At 40.0% G+C, this 14,250-nt stretch overlaps 1 protein-coding gene across 1 annotated transcript in view; it reads right to left on the bottom strand.

The window, feature by feature from the left end:
* Nucleotides 1-10,566: 10,566 nt before the first annotated feature.
* Nucleotides 10,567-14,250, bottom strand: part of PAWR (pro-apoptotic WT1 regulator) — an 89,547-nt gene continuing 85,863 nt past the window's right edge. The window contains exon 8 of the mRNA XM_072864310.1: nt 10,567-13,678. Coding sequence (XP_072720411.1) covers nt 13,666-13,678 — 13 coding nt within the window. The 3' untranslated portion in view covers nt 10,567-13,665. The remainder of the gene's footprint in view (nt 13,679-14,250) is intronic.

The raw sequence follows: 14,250 nt of genomic DNA on the forward strand, positions 1-14,250 counted from the left end.
TCTGAAGACTACACGTAACATCAAGGGATGGACACCTTGCAGCAGCGTAACATAAGCTCTGTCCACTCAAGCTAATGCATGCAGGGAGAGCACTGAAAAAAATCAATGGTGGGCAAAGGAAGAACATGAGCTTGGATACCTCACTTATATACCTACAATCTAGGGAAAGCTCTTGAAGGACGGTGCAAGGAGGCCTGAAGCCGCCTCGCTGAGGGCCGCACCGCAGCGCAGCAGTGGCGCTGACGGAAACAGAGGGAACCACACAGCTCTGGCTGGGACTGCCCGCTCAAGAAGTCAGAGCTGGGAGGAGAAAAAGTTTGAAAAGCTTTTGTTTACTTTAAAGGAATTCAAGGAACAAACACAGCCAGTAAGTGGCTACGGCATGTCCCAGGCCCAGGGATGCCGTATGCTTGGCCACCTTGAGAAGCAAGCAGGCCTTTGGAGCACGAGCAGCAGCCCTTGCTCCAGGACTGCTGCCAAATACCCCACGCTAAAGCTGGCAGTTTCAGGCTTTAAATTCCCACCAGCTCTCCACACAGACCATTCATCTGGGGGGAGTTTCCCAAGCAGACCTCTTTGGAAAAATGTCTTTCTTTCCAGGGTTTAGCATAACGCCAGGGAAGTGGACCATGTAAACAGTCTGAGCCTCTGAATGAAAGGAATGCGGAGAGGAATGGAGATGAAGGACTGGAATGTAATTCATGTAAACAAAACCATCAGCTTCTTTTAAATTAAACACATACCTATCTTCCCACTGCTTCGTGTATATATATACGCACAGCACCTCAGTAAATTCCTGGGAAATATGAGAGGCAGTGCTCTACCATCCAAGAAAACATTGCTTTAAGCTTTACTTAAGGAAATGAAATTTATGAGAGTCTAAAGCCTGTACTGTTATGAGGCTTTTGCTGTTACGTGACGGAAGTCCCAAAGCTGCAAGTCAGATGCCAAGTGCCTTTTAAAAATTTATTAGGCTTCACAATACAATTAAAATGCATCTTATGGACTTGATACGCGTTTTAAAAAATGCTTCCCTCCCTCCCTCTTTTTTAAAAAAAATCATCAAAACCAAGAACTCTGCAAGGGAAACTTAGAGGAGTAACTGCAAGTACAAAATTTGTGTCGGTTTTTGCATATGTAAAGAAGGCGATGAAGCAGAAGACAATGACAAAAATTCTGAGGGCTATGAAACCTTAGTACGACAATTTCACAAAAGCAGTTATGCCTTTATTTTTTTAAGCTCCAGGGCCCTATAATGTTCCTCGTTAATTGCTGTCCAGGCTACTGTGCAGTATGGAAATGCCACCAGAAGATGTCAGGCAGGGACCGGGAACGGGGCGGGGGGGGCGGCAGGGGCGATGCCTGCACAAGCCAGAGCCACAGAAATAAACACTCAGCTGAAAAGCATTTGACAGGCACAGATGTCATTGCTAATACTGTGTCAGTCCTTCATACTTAAGGAAAATGCCAACTTGGGAAAAATAGAAAACAAAGTTTCTGATGTTGTCGTATCTCGAAATTAAAAGCAAAAATATCTTTCTCATCTACTCTTACCAGCTCTTTTAATACTTCAGAAGAGCAATTCCACTAAAACCTGAGTGGTGGTTCAAACCAACATTGTGTGTTTGAATGTTTGTTCAAACCAGCAGCTGCGCGCGTGCCTGTGTATACCCATGCACGCACACACAACCCCCCCAGCCCTGGGCTGAAGCGTGACATCTTTGATACGTGCTACAGCAACTTCCTGAAGCTAAAATTTGTGTACTAGGCATTGCAAAGCCCGTAATGACTGCATAGGTTTTAATGCAATTCATTAGAACTGTTTTACCCAAGAAACACGGAGCGAATTGTGTTTGACTGTTGCACTTTTTATGTCTGCGGATTCCCTTTTGGGGTACTCGAGAGAAGATATTGATTACTAAGAATAGAATGGAGGTCAGTATATTGCAGACCTAAAGCTTTATGACATTTAAGATTACAGTGCTTATCTACTCCTTGGCTTTTGCTCTCACTACAAAAGATTATACTCTGGTAGATCTTTATGTCTTCTTTTCTATTTCCTTATACCCATCCGTAATCTTTACTGAGTACTGGGATGACAAATGGAGCAATAACAACCCACTCGTGTGGATTCATTTCTGCCCAGTGGCTAGTGCTAGGCCAGCAGCAACCAGTCGTCTGTCCGAAGACATTCTGAACAAATGTAATCTGCCAATTTTCAGATACCAGATTGCAAGTCACGGGGTTTTTTTAATTTTAAATCGTAAGTGGTCCTGCAGAAACAGCAAGTGCTTTACCAGGTTTAGCTCCCTATAGATCTGAGAACATGTGACGGGATGGACTGTCTTGCCTTCTAGCTGGCAATCCCTATATGGTTCAGGTTCACACAAAACCAAGAAACAGAACAGTTTGGATTTCACATGAAGAGCTAGTGTCCTTTTTCAGTTCCTCAGGACAGAAGGGTTTTGCTGTCCCTGACTTCAGCAAAAGACAGGGTGGGAGGAAGAGATTTTTGGTTCAACTGTTCTTTATAAATGTGGACCTGAGGAGTTCTATCTCCAGCATTAAAAACACAATTAAAGCTGAGTTTGCAGTAAGAAAGTACCATCTTTAAAATATTCACAGCCTTAGAAATAAGCAACAGTTACTGTTCAGTAATGAATTACGAAAATTATTTACAACTGTATACTAATTCAATTATCTTGGAAATTACTGTTCACTTTAAGGTCGAGAACAGCTGCAGCTCCAACACTGCGACTTCATTAATGTTTTAGTTTCCTGTAACCGTAACTTCGGCACTTACTGTCCATACCTTGCAGAAGTTGATTACAATTATATTAGGATGTTTTTCCTTGTCATTTTCTTTCACTTCAGTTGAGTAAAATCAAGATAAACCACACCTAACTTGAGTCTGATTCAATCACACACCCCTATCTACCCCAGGCCAAACCAGCCTGGAATTGCATAAAACCTCTGCTCCATCTACTGACCTGCGGTACTGGAATTTGTAATGGAGTTCATAAACTAACACTGCAGGTCAAGAGAAGAATGTTGAAAATGGGAGACAGTAAACAGACCGGCCAAGAGACACGACTTCATCCAAACTCCGGCTCCTGAGGAATTTGGAGGCTGGGAGAGCAGCACATGGTGTCCTCGCACACCTTCAGGGCTCCGCTTCTAAGGACTAGGTAGAACTGTTCAACTTTATTTTATGACATATATTCTGTGAAATGAAATTACATTAAGATGTTCTGTATAGGAGGAAAGACAGACGATGAATTTTTATTCCCCTTTGAATTAAATTGGCACGTGAGTCATCATCTGGGCAAAATAACGTGAGCCCCACCTTTTCCTTCTGAGAAAAACTTGCAAAGTCCCTCGATTAAAAAGCAGTCTGCTACCTTTTAATGAAGAGAGCACTAGGCTCCTTTAGGTTTGGGGTTTTTTGTTGTTTTTGTTTTGCTATTTTTTCCTTCTTACATAGTTCTATGTATCTGATGTTAAAATTAAGAGTATGAGATGACAAAATGACATCCTGCAAAAATACAGATGAGATACATGACAAATGATCCTGAACAGCAATTCCAAGAGACACTGCAATATATGTAACATGTAAAAAAGTAACTTTCCAACACCTAGTGCCATCACATGCAAGTTTTAATTCAGGATATTTTGGTCTCTTCAGGCCTTTGGTCTCTTGGCCTCCAGTGAACATAGTCTTTCTTCCCCATTTCAGAATGAGAATACAAATGGAAACCTTCACTACAAATAGAGCCGGACATCTGGGCCTCACCAGGTGCCTCGGTCTCGTATCACGCCAGGGTAGGGAAGCCCTGCGCGCTCAGTGCACAGCTCCCCTTTTACCTCGCCTTGTACCAAGGGCAGTCACAGCCGTCTGCTGGATCCCTTTTCCCTTACTTCGGGACAGGGCTTTCCACACCACCACCCCATTTAGCTATGTCCCTTTCGGCCCCAGCAGAGGAGGAAAAAAGTGTGGGACCTCACATGCAGGCAGCAGTTTGCCACCAGATTTTACTCTATTTCTGTGCCCAGGCATCTGCTCTGGCTCCCTCAGAAAGCTCTCAGCCTTCTTGTTTGCTTTCTTCTGAAAAAGTAGGTTGCTGAACTGGCTCCCCATTTCATTCCCCAGCTGGCTGCTTCCCATGCTACAATTCTTCAATCCTAGCCTTTCCATGAAATTATCAGCATGTGCTGCCCGGCCGCGTTTCTACCTTGAGTAAGGCTCAGAGCACCCGGGCAGCCCCAGCCCAGCCCTGCACCTGGGAGGGCATACAGGCAAGTCTCTGAGAAGCAGCTGCCTCTAGAAAACAGCTGATTGAAAGGCCTTGACTGACATATCTAAATATCTATCTAAAGAGCAACGAGGCTATTGAAAACAAACATCCTGGTTTAGGATGGAGTTCTTATCACCTGTTGTATACGATCTAGCATGTATATAATCCAGTAATGAACTGGATAGAGATCCTGTTTCCTCAGCAGCAAGCCAGAGAGAGTTATCAGAAAGACACTATTATTAATTGTCCAGAGAGGTCAGTGTTTCAACCAGAGGTTGAGGGATTTAAGCAGCCTGTGGTCAAGCAGGCTATGGGATTCCTCTCTCCCCCACTCTTCAGCACTGCATCCAGCCTGGTGCCTCCTGAGGGCTGACATCCTTCCCTAGCCATCGCGCTGCTGAAGTAGATTTCATAAACAACTTAATACCAGTGGTTTCCCAACTATGGGCCACAAATCACATGCCCTTGATCTACAGAAAGCTGGCTAGCTCTGTCAAGCTGACTCCACTCATTTCACTTAGGAAGAGAAACAACAAATGAGAAAAAAAAATGTACTGAAGAGAAAAATGGATTGTACAGTTGTATCTGTATTAAATTAACAGAAAAGGAAAGAAAACCTTATAGACAAGCTAGAAACAGATGCTTTCCTACTGTTGCTTTTCCATGTAGGCATTTTCTGAAATTGCTACAGAAGTAGTTATGCAATCCTGAATAGATCTTCTATTTAACGTGGTTATATTTAGGAGGAAACTTGGGAATTCATTTTTGTTCTTGTACAATGAAATTAACTTGTGGCGAGACTGCCCTCTTCCTGGCTTTCTGGCATACAGCTCTCACAGGAGGACTGCATGGTGACAAGGGAAAGTACATAGAGATTAATTAATCTTGTGTTGCATCTGTTTTTAATTCCTAATTTAGAAATATATTAAAAACAGATTCTAGAATGGCCATCTGAAGTTCTGAGCATGTTTTCCAAAATATCCAGCTCTCCAATACCACTAAAACCCATTAAACCACAGTCTTCGCAATGACCATCAAATTCACCTCTCCCCTTCTAAGAAATAACTATTTAAAACCCTTTCCCTACCTTTTTACCCTAATTGAAAGAAAGGGGAAGGAATGAGAAGTGTTTACAGTATCTAGATAGCTAAAACATTAGTCCTCTTGAATGCTAAACATGAGTTATAAAACACAGAAAATTCCAGAGTTGAGAAGTTCTTGTGGAAAACCTTACACTAGCAGATGTCTCCTCTTTATAGAAAAAAAAGTCCCTCTTAAATAAAATCAGAATCCTTCCACAGCAGATCAGAGATGAGGTAAGCTCTGCTTCCTTCAAATGCACCTGGCGCTATGAATGACATAATGGCATTTCTCCTTTCCTTTTAAAGGATCTTTCCAAAGAACTAGATGCTGCCCAGGGTTTTTTTCCTAACATGGAGCACAGAAACCACTCCATGCTAAGATCATCCCATGCTGTTCTTTAGTTTCTCTCGCAGACCTTACTCTTACTTTGCTGTGATTCAAAGGAAGAGGTTATTACTACTAGTGACACCGGTCTGGAGTTTGCAGCACTCTGTCCTTACTACCGCTGCTCGTAGTCAAATTCCTCCTTTCCTCAGTGAAGAAAGTCCCATCACAGCCGCTCTGTTATCTCTTCATGAACTTTTAAATTCTGCCTGGTTCTTGCAGAGCTTGCAAACTCCCAGATTCCTCTGCAGCTCCACCGAACCAAGCCTGCTGCCGGCCAGTATCAGAGACTGACCCACAGGGCAGGGCAAGGGAAGAGCGAACAGGGCACCCAGCAGCACACGCACGCACGCACGCTCACAGCTGCTGCTCACAATCTGCTACTGCTTCTGCTGAGCCGTCTTCATCGCCTGCGGATACTTTCTCATTTCTCTTTTTTACCGCATATCACTGAGACAATTTTAAAAACCACATGTGGCAAATATTTACTTTCAAAATATATCTGAAAATATGTAGTAAGTTTTAAGCCTTGTACTGTGATGTTTACCTAAGATCACATAGGCTTAGTAACAGCATATAGATTATTTTTTTTTTATCAGCTGAAAACTGACAAAAGTAGTAGCCTCTAAAAGCTTATCTGCCTGAAAAGGAAGAACCTCCCGGCTCTCACCTTTCATAGCCCATAGTCTGGATGCCTTTCTAAGTTGACTGGATGCCTTTCTGGTTGACTGCTATTATTTTGCTGAGTGCGGGGACAGGCCGTCTGCTGGCAAGAGGACTCCAGCCACCCTCCTCTCGCATTTGACTTACTGTGCCTGTTCTGTTTTAAAGCCTTTTGGCAACGTCCTGTTCTTTTACACTCGGACCCCTCTTCTGTCCCTTTCTACTTCCTCTGCCCCCCATAGCTATTGCTCTCTATCGCACTAAAGAAATAAAAGGAAAAACAAAATCAGTATGCATGAGGACTTATTTTTAAATAATAGGATTTTCCACAGGTTCGGCACAGCCTAGCTACTGTGATAACTATTTCCATGCCAACGTATCAACCAAACCACATTGCCTTTTCCCCTCCCAAGCCAAATATCATCATCTCGTACAAATATACTCCTTGCAGGCGTACTTACCGGCGCCTCGATCCCTACCTGCCATCCAGCCTGACCTTTGCTCGCGTTCCCGTCTCTCGCCGACACACCCTAAATTCTCGCTGTGACACACAAACAGAAAATACTGTAGCAGACGTGCAGTGAAGTCGAGCATCATAAAAAGTGTAGTTAGAGGAAGGAGAAAAGGCTGTGTAACACACCCAGCCTTTTCCCTGTATGACACTGAATTTGAAGCAGAGGCTTGCTTTCCCTAGCCTTGTGGCTTCCCATCCTATGCTTGGGACCCTACAGCCATGTTAGTAAGAAGTGTAGCAGTACACACGTGTTCGGTCTTTGCGACTCACCAGGCAGAACACGACTCGCTCGGAACTTGTGCTAAATATAAGTGTTTCCTTTTCTATTTTGGAAAAGGACCTAATATTTAGTTATAGTCTGTGCTCATTGGGGTATTATTTTATAGAGATCTGATTTCTTAAGCACCAAAAGAAATATTCTTCAGAATGTCGTTTTCTCTCTTCTTGCAAGTGCCAAGAATGCTTAACAAGCTAAATAATGTAACATTATGCAGGGGACAAAACAGGGGGGAAGAAGTTCTGCCCATTATTTCAAATTTGGATGCTTTATTCAAAGTGATTTAATTATTACTTTTCTTAAGAGGTGATTAAAGTTCATTAAAATCTAAAGGAATGCTTGCCAAGATCTCAAAACAGTTTATTATTTTAATTCTTGCATAATGATGAGGAAAAATATGTTTTGTTTCAATCTCTTTGGTGAGGAGATAGGGCATTTTGCCAGATTACAAGGAGGAAAATTCTCCTTAGTGCCAACGCCTAGTAAACTGCATCCTGTGTCTCACTGCCTCGGTGCTAAACAAGGCAGCTCACAAATCAATAGATGACTTGCTTTAAAACCTTCCTGTTTCTGAGTATCGGGACATGCTGTTATTTGCAAAAGAGCAGTGGGAAAGACGGCTAAAAATTTCATAGAGGAAGAGCAGAGGAGGAACATGACATTTTGCCAATTTGCAAATAAATGGAAGCTGATTCATCCTGTCCAGTGGGTTTTCATATCAGCACTCAGTTCATGATACTACCCTGAAATATGTTGGTTCAGCTGCCTAGCTGCAGCAGCTTAGCGGACAGCACAGCATATCTAGTGCATGGCCTGAGAGAGGGAAAAACCAAAGAGAAAGTGCTCACCTATAACTCTTGCTCCCCGCATAGGTACTTCAGTTGTTTACTTTCTGTAATCACACAGCTCTGACTGCAGCACGGGGCCGGAAAAGATTGCTAATAGATTCAAATACTGAGTATTTGGCAGCACCGATACAGGCATTTCGTGTTAACCTTCAGTTAAGTGGTTTTGCCTCCACAGCATTAAAAAAAATGAGTAAAATACACAGAACACTCTAATTGCAGAGGTAAGTAGTAATCTGCTGGGATAACCTTCCTTAGATTTAGAATGTAAACTGAACTACATTTCAGCTTAAGCACTGAAAATCTCAAGAGGTATCAATAAGGCAAAAGATAACAGAAGAAAATGAAACCAAGAAAAAGGACAACTACACTCCTCTACTGTAGAATCCTCAAGTAGCCAAATGAGACCTACTTGTCTTTGTTTAAAGTGTCATAAAAAATAAATCAATGCTGTTGAAGAAAAAAGGATAGTGAAGTGACAGACCTGAAACACTTGAGTCTTTATTTACCTATAAATTAGACAGAAGCACCAAAGCAAAACACCTGAGAAGTCCACATCTTCACTTACCTACAGAATAGACAGACCAAAGGCATCAGCTTTATTAATCCATTTCAGTAACACACTCTTGAATACAGGAGTTTAGTTTCTACTTTGAATACTTCTTTGACCTCTCATCTGAGCTAACACACAATTTGCAACCCTACTGCGGATCTCTGTTAACAGAATTCAGAATAGCGTATTGCTCTGTGTTGCAGAGGTAGCCCTGTGAATGCTTGCCGGTCACTGCTGCCTTTGAATCGGTGAACACTTCCACTTCTTACGACAAATCCCAAATAGCAATCCACTTCTATTGGCGGAGTAAGTTACACAGTTTCCAAATATTGTAATACGCTCCCACAGAAGGAAGCCAGTGCAATTCTTTCTGCTCTCAACTGCTTCAGCTACAGTATTAACAGCATTCAAAAAGCCACGTAAACTCAATGGACGGGTTGCCAAATAAAAAGGATGTGATTCCTACATAGAGTTTCTCTCAGTGGAGACTGCTGACAGCTGCTTAAAAGGAATCTGAATGACAAGCATGCTTACAGAGCTGCACCAGCCGCTTCATTCAAAATAAGAAGCACCTTTCTCGAGACCTTTATCCAGTTCTGGGCATTTACAATCGAGTGCACCCAGAAGAGTTATCTTTCTCCTGCTGCTATGCAGATCAACCAAAAACACACATATGAAATCTCAGTGAAACAGAAAAAGTTAAGAAAGTGAGTAATGAATATTACTGAATACTGAAGAAAGTAAGAAAATTTAAATAATGTTTACCTCATTTTTAAGTAGTCTTAGGTATTACTTACAATACAGATAACAATCATTGCAGTTCTTGCAGGAACATGACTTTCAAGCCATCAATTTTTGGATTAAAATTTTTAGTATTAAAAAATGATGGATCATTACACCGGCAGCAAACCGCTAATTCTAGTTAGCATTTCCTATAACAAAAAGGTTAATTTTTCAAACAAGTACAGCTATTTAAATGGATGTAAAGAAAGCGTTTGAATACACAGTTTTTCAGTTACATAAAATATCATTCTAACCTCGTAAACATAAACCTGATACATATATTTGTAATTATTTTAAGTGTTTTTATCAATTCATACAAGCACCACCACTTCAGACAGACACAGTGAATTACATTAAAATGTACTAAATTACTTCACTCAGTAACGTTATATTCAATGTGCTTTTTAAAAGACTTTTTAAAGTTTGTTCTGTAACACTTGCATACACCTATCTGGTACACTGCAAAAGCAGTTTGGGTTTTGTGGGTTTTTTTGGGTTTTTTGTTTGGTTGGTTGGTTTGGTTTTTTCCCCATAAATCTCTCAGCAGTTGTTGAAGACGACTTTGTTATATTTAAATCTGCAGGATGCAGCAAGAGGGCTCTCAGATGCAAGCAAATCAGAAGTCCTCCATATGGTCCTGGCACTTTAGCAAGGGGCTCCCACCATATCCTAAGAATCAGCTCTATCACATTTCTGCTGGAGATCTAAATGCCTGGGGCTAGCCCTACACATTCGCAAAAACATTAAACATACTGACTGATATAACCGTAGCAGTACCACAAATTATGTAATATTTGAAAAGTAATGTCCAAAATTTTGCCTATTCATCTACAGCCTAGCATGGTCTAGGAAAGATATGATCAAAGTTCTGATTTTAGATAGTAATTTGCATTTCTTGAAGGGTGAAAAGTCATACTCTTTTCCTTTTTAAATATTTGTGCAAAGGTGAACAAATGAAAAGCTGGACATCATGTTTTTCTCATAAAAACACTAACTATACTGCAGTGATAATCGGAACCATTTTTAGATCTTCATAAAATATGCAGTTTGTCATCCTTTCCTTGTTGAAAACTATGTGAAAAAAATGTTGGAGAAAACCTAGATTTTCTTCATCCTTACATACCTATTCCTCTCCCTAACATTCAATGTTCCACAGTCTCAACCCATACATTTTCTCCTGGCTTTTAACCATCTTTATAAATCCTAGCATCTGGAGAGTGAAAATTGAAAGTGGCCAGTCTTTTTTAAATGTCACTTCTCATACAAAGCCAGAGCAACACAATTACAGAGGTTTTAAAGTGATATTTTATTACAAACTATAGCAAGCAGAAGCAGTTAAACAGGAAGAAAGTGTGATTCAGTTGGGAACAATTAGCATTTTCTATATAATTGCTTCACAGAGAAATATGAGAGTTATTTCTAGAGAGTCTCAACTTGCAAAGCTTCAGTGGTTTTATTGTCCCCACCCATTAAATATATTTGGTAGCTGGCTGTAACCACACTTACACTGTTGCAATCAAAATTTTAAACTGTCTAAAATGCATCATTGTTATAACGAGCCTTCAGGCAGAGATTAACATTTCTGAGAGAGAGAAAAACAAAGATTTCATAGCACAGGCTCTCGGTTTACAAAATCTGATTTCCAGAGATAAATACTAATGGAGAATGTGTCAAGATGCCAATTATCAACCTGCAGTTTTCTCAAATACAATCTTGTGCAACAGAAAAACACTGCTTTTCTTTTAAATTATGCTTTGGGTTCTTAGAAAATACCCTGGTACAAAGAAAGGACAAGAGTTAATGCTGCTTTGTTGCACGACATTATGCAATAGCTTGTTGAATGAGCCTGTAATATCTAAATATCTTCAGGTCATTTCATCAAGGGAAACCCATAAAAGTTGCTTGAGTTCCCACCCTAAAAGACTAAGCAGTGATTAAGTTCTCATTTTTGCTATCACCACGTTGTAAATGCATCCTTTTGCTATTTCAGTAAGCACAGATTTTATTAGCCGTAACACCTAAAGAAGTCAATGAGAAGATCAATTATAAAACCTGTTCAACAGCATTTCTGTTTACCAGAAAAAAAGGCAGAGCATTAGCACCAAATATGCATACGTTTTCATTACCTCCCTTATTAAAGAAACTCCAGATCTCAAAACAAAGTTTGATACCTATGTTATTTAATATTCTTAAAAATTTACAGTATATTGATTAAAAATCAGCGTAGACTTGGATTATCATCTCTGCAGTATAGATAGGGCTTTTATCTTTTGTGATCTGTAACAGAGCTTTACCATAACAAATACCTACGAGTCGAAGGCATTAAAGAAACCAAAGACGGTACCTCTTACCTTAAAGATTCTTTCTCAAATTTACCTAATTATTGCCAAAGTTTACTGTTTAATCTCTCAGCAATTAACATCACAGAAACATTTCTTGAAGAAAGCCTAAAATACAAGTAAAAAAAGTAAGCGAATCTCACTTTTCCTACTCCTTCATTAGCAACATCTACTACAATCCCATCACTAATTACTAACCATATTTTGCACGGTTTGGGCCAAACTAGTAGAAAATGCAAGACAGACATTTCTAGAGCTCTGCTGCTACTCTTTGCTATATTAAGGTACTTGCAGGACTTTAGTATGCAGGGACAATTGTGCTCCCTAGAAGCCCATCAATGACTACCAAGGGAGTCACTCAAACACTGCTGGGTTTTGTCTTTTTTAGCCAGATCTTCTTCAATGAAGAAAACAATGACTTACAGACTTCTTTTGGTCTTTAAGTGCTTAACCCTCAAATCTGCTCCTAGAACTTTTCCAAAGACATTTAACTTCTAGTGCTTGTTAAAAGAAGGCCTGGAGGTTTTGGGTTGGTTGAGGTGAACACCCTCATCAGACTATAAAATGAGCCCAATTTAAAGGTGTTCAGATTTAAAAAGTCTTCTCTGGAGGCAGCAACTTTCACTTCAAGAAAAGGCCTAGGGGACTTGACATTGCCTAAGAAGATGAAGCGCTGTCTTTTTACGTGGTATAAAAGACTCCACCCATTTCCTAATCAAATACTAAAACATGTCAAACGCTTAATATTACTTCAAATGTCTTTAGTGAATCCAGAAATTGCCAGTCATTTTTGCTTACACAGAAATCCCTACTGAGCTATCAGCTAGAGAGACTATGGCTATTGGCTGTGTAATTAGACCTTCCTGCTCAAGGAATGCCAAGTGAAATGTAAGCATCAGTTCCCCTACACAAAGGGCTGTCAGACCAGAAGCTCTCAGATGCAAACCTGTAGATGTAGGTGGAAACCCACTAGACCTCTATAAACAACTGTGCTATTTGGGACTGTTAGACACACATCAGAAGGATATCCCTGTTGTTGACTCCTGCCCAAATAATTTCCATATGTCAACATCACTCTTAGATGTGATATTCCTACAAGGTTTCCTTTCCAGTTTTAGCAGTTGGAGACTAACAGTATAACTAGAACACTGGATTGTCTCAATATCCACATCAATATTCAATCCCTCTCAAAACCTTGGTAAGTTCTTGGTGTCCCAGAGCAACTTCCAGCAGCAGTATGTTCCACAGTGTAATTATTCACCAAATGAGAAAATTCTCACACAAATGTTTGAGGTCTGTTTAAGAGAAGAAAAAAATCCAGCCCAGAATAGTTTTATGGACATTGTTAAAGTTCATAGATACCACTTGAAGGTTCTAGCAGAACAAGGGAAACGAGAAGATACCAAAATTACAAAAGAGAAAGGAAGAGAGGGGCTATGAGAGAAAAATTAGAAGATCCACAGGAAAACATACCAAGTGCTAAGATCAGGTAGACATTGTATGGCAAATCCAGTGACTAAAGGAGGAGCACAGAACAGGCACTTGTGTACTTTGAGCTAAAATTTCCCAGCAAGACTTGAGAACCTAAAATGCCAAAGGCAAAAACTGAGGAAGGACATACTTCTGTATTTTAAAACAAAATCTGAAGACCACTGGGCTTTCAAAAAGGAAGTCAACTGTAGGAGTAAGCCAAATTCACCTAACATTTTAAAATTTACTAAGTGCAAATGCTCTAATGTCTTCTTCCATAAAGTAACTGTGGTGTGGAATGCATGGTTTCTTATGGTATTTATGTTTCAAGCTGTTTTTTAAAACAACATTACAAACTTCATGATAAACTGTGATATAGTTATCTCCTTGGTGTTTACTGGTGATCCACTTGTTCTCTTTATGTGTAGTCTGCAGCAATGAATGAAAAGGAGGTTGTCTTTAATGACTCTGCCTGTACAGGAGAAGAGAACATGTATTCATATAGAAATTTCAGAAATTAAATCTATTGTGAAGTCAATTAACTTTGTGTAGAAGCAGCACTGTAACATCCTTCATTACCTTTTCCTGGGAAGGGGTATACTTCAACTCTGAAGTACAGGAAAAGGTCATTTCCATCTAATCGATGGAAGGATACTCACTACATTCTCAAAGCAGAAAATTAGCATGGTGGAAATATGCAGATTTCTCTCGTGTGTGTGCAAACACATACACACTTGAAGAACTGAATCTGAAGGTAAAAATAATTCTAACAGTTCAGGTTGGGAACTTCCCAGTATGGGTGACAAATCCAGTTAGAATTTTAGTCAGACAATATTAATTCTCCCTTAAACACAATAAGTAGTCATCCTGGATTAAAAAGAATTTAGTTTTATTTGGACGAAGGGACACAGTCTTTATTGTTAGATTAAACATGTATCATTTACCTGCAATAATAAGAATCTCAACATCATTTTTAATCTGATGTCACAAATAATATCACAACTAGTCAATGTTCAAAACTAAAATGGATATTTAGTTTATTTA

Source organism: Ciconia boyciana, chromosome 1 (genome assembly GCF_034638445.1).
Source record: "Ciconia boyciana chromosome 1, ASM3463844v1, whole genome shotgun sequence".
Lineage (NCBI taxonomy): Eukaryota > Metazoa > Chordata > Aves > Ciconiiformes > Ciconiidae > Ciconia > Ciconia boyciana.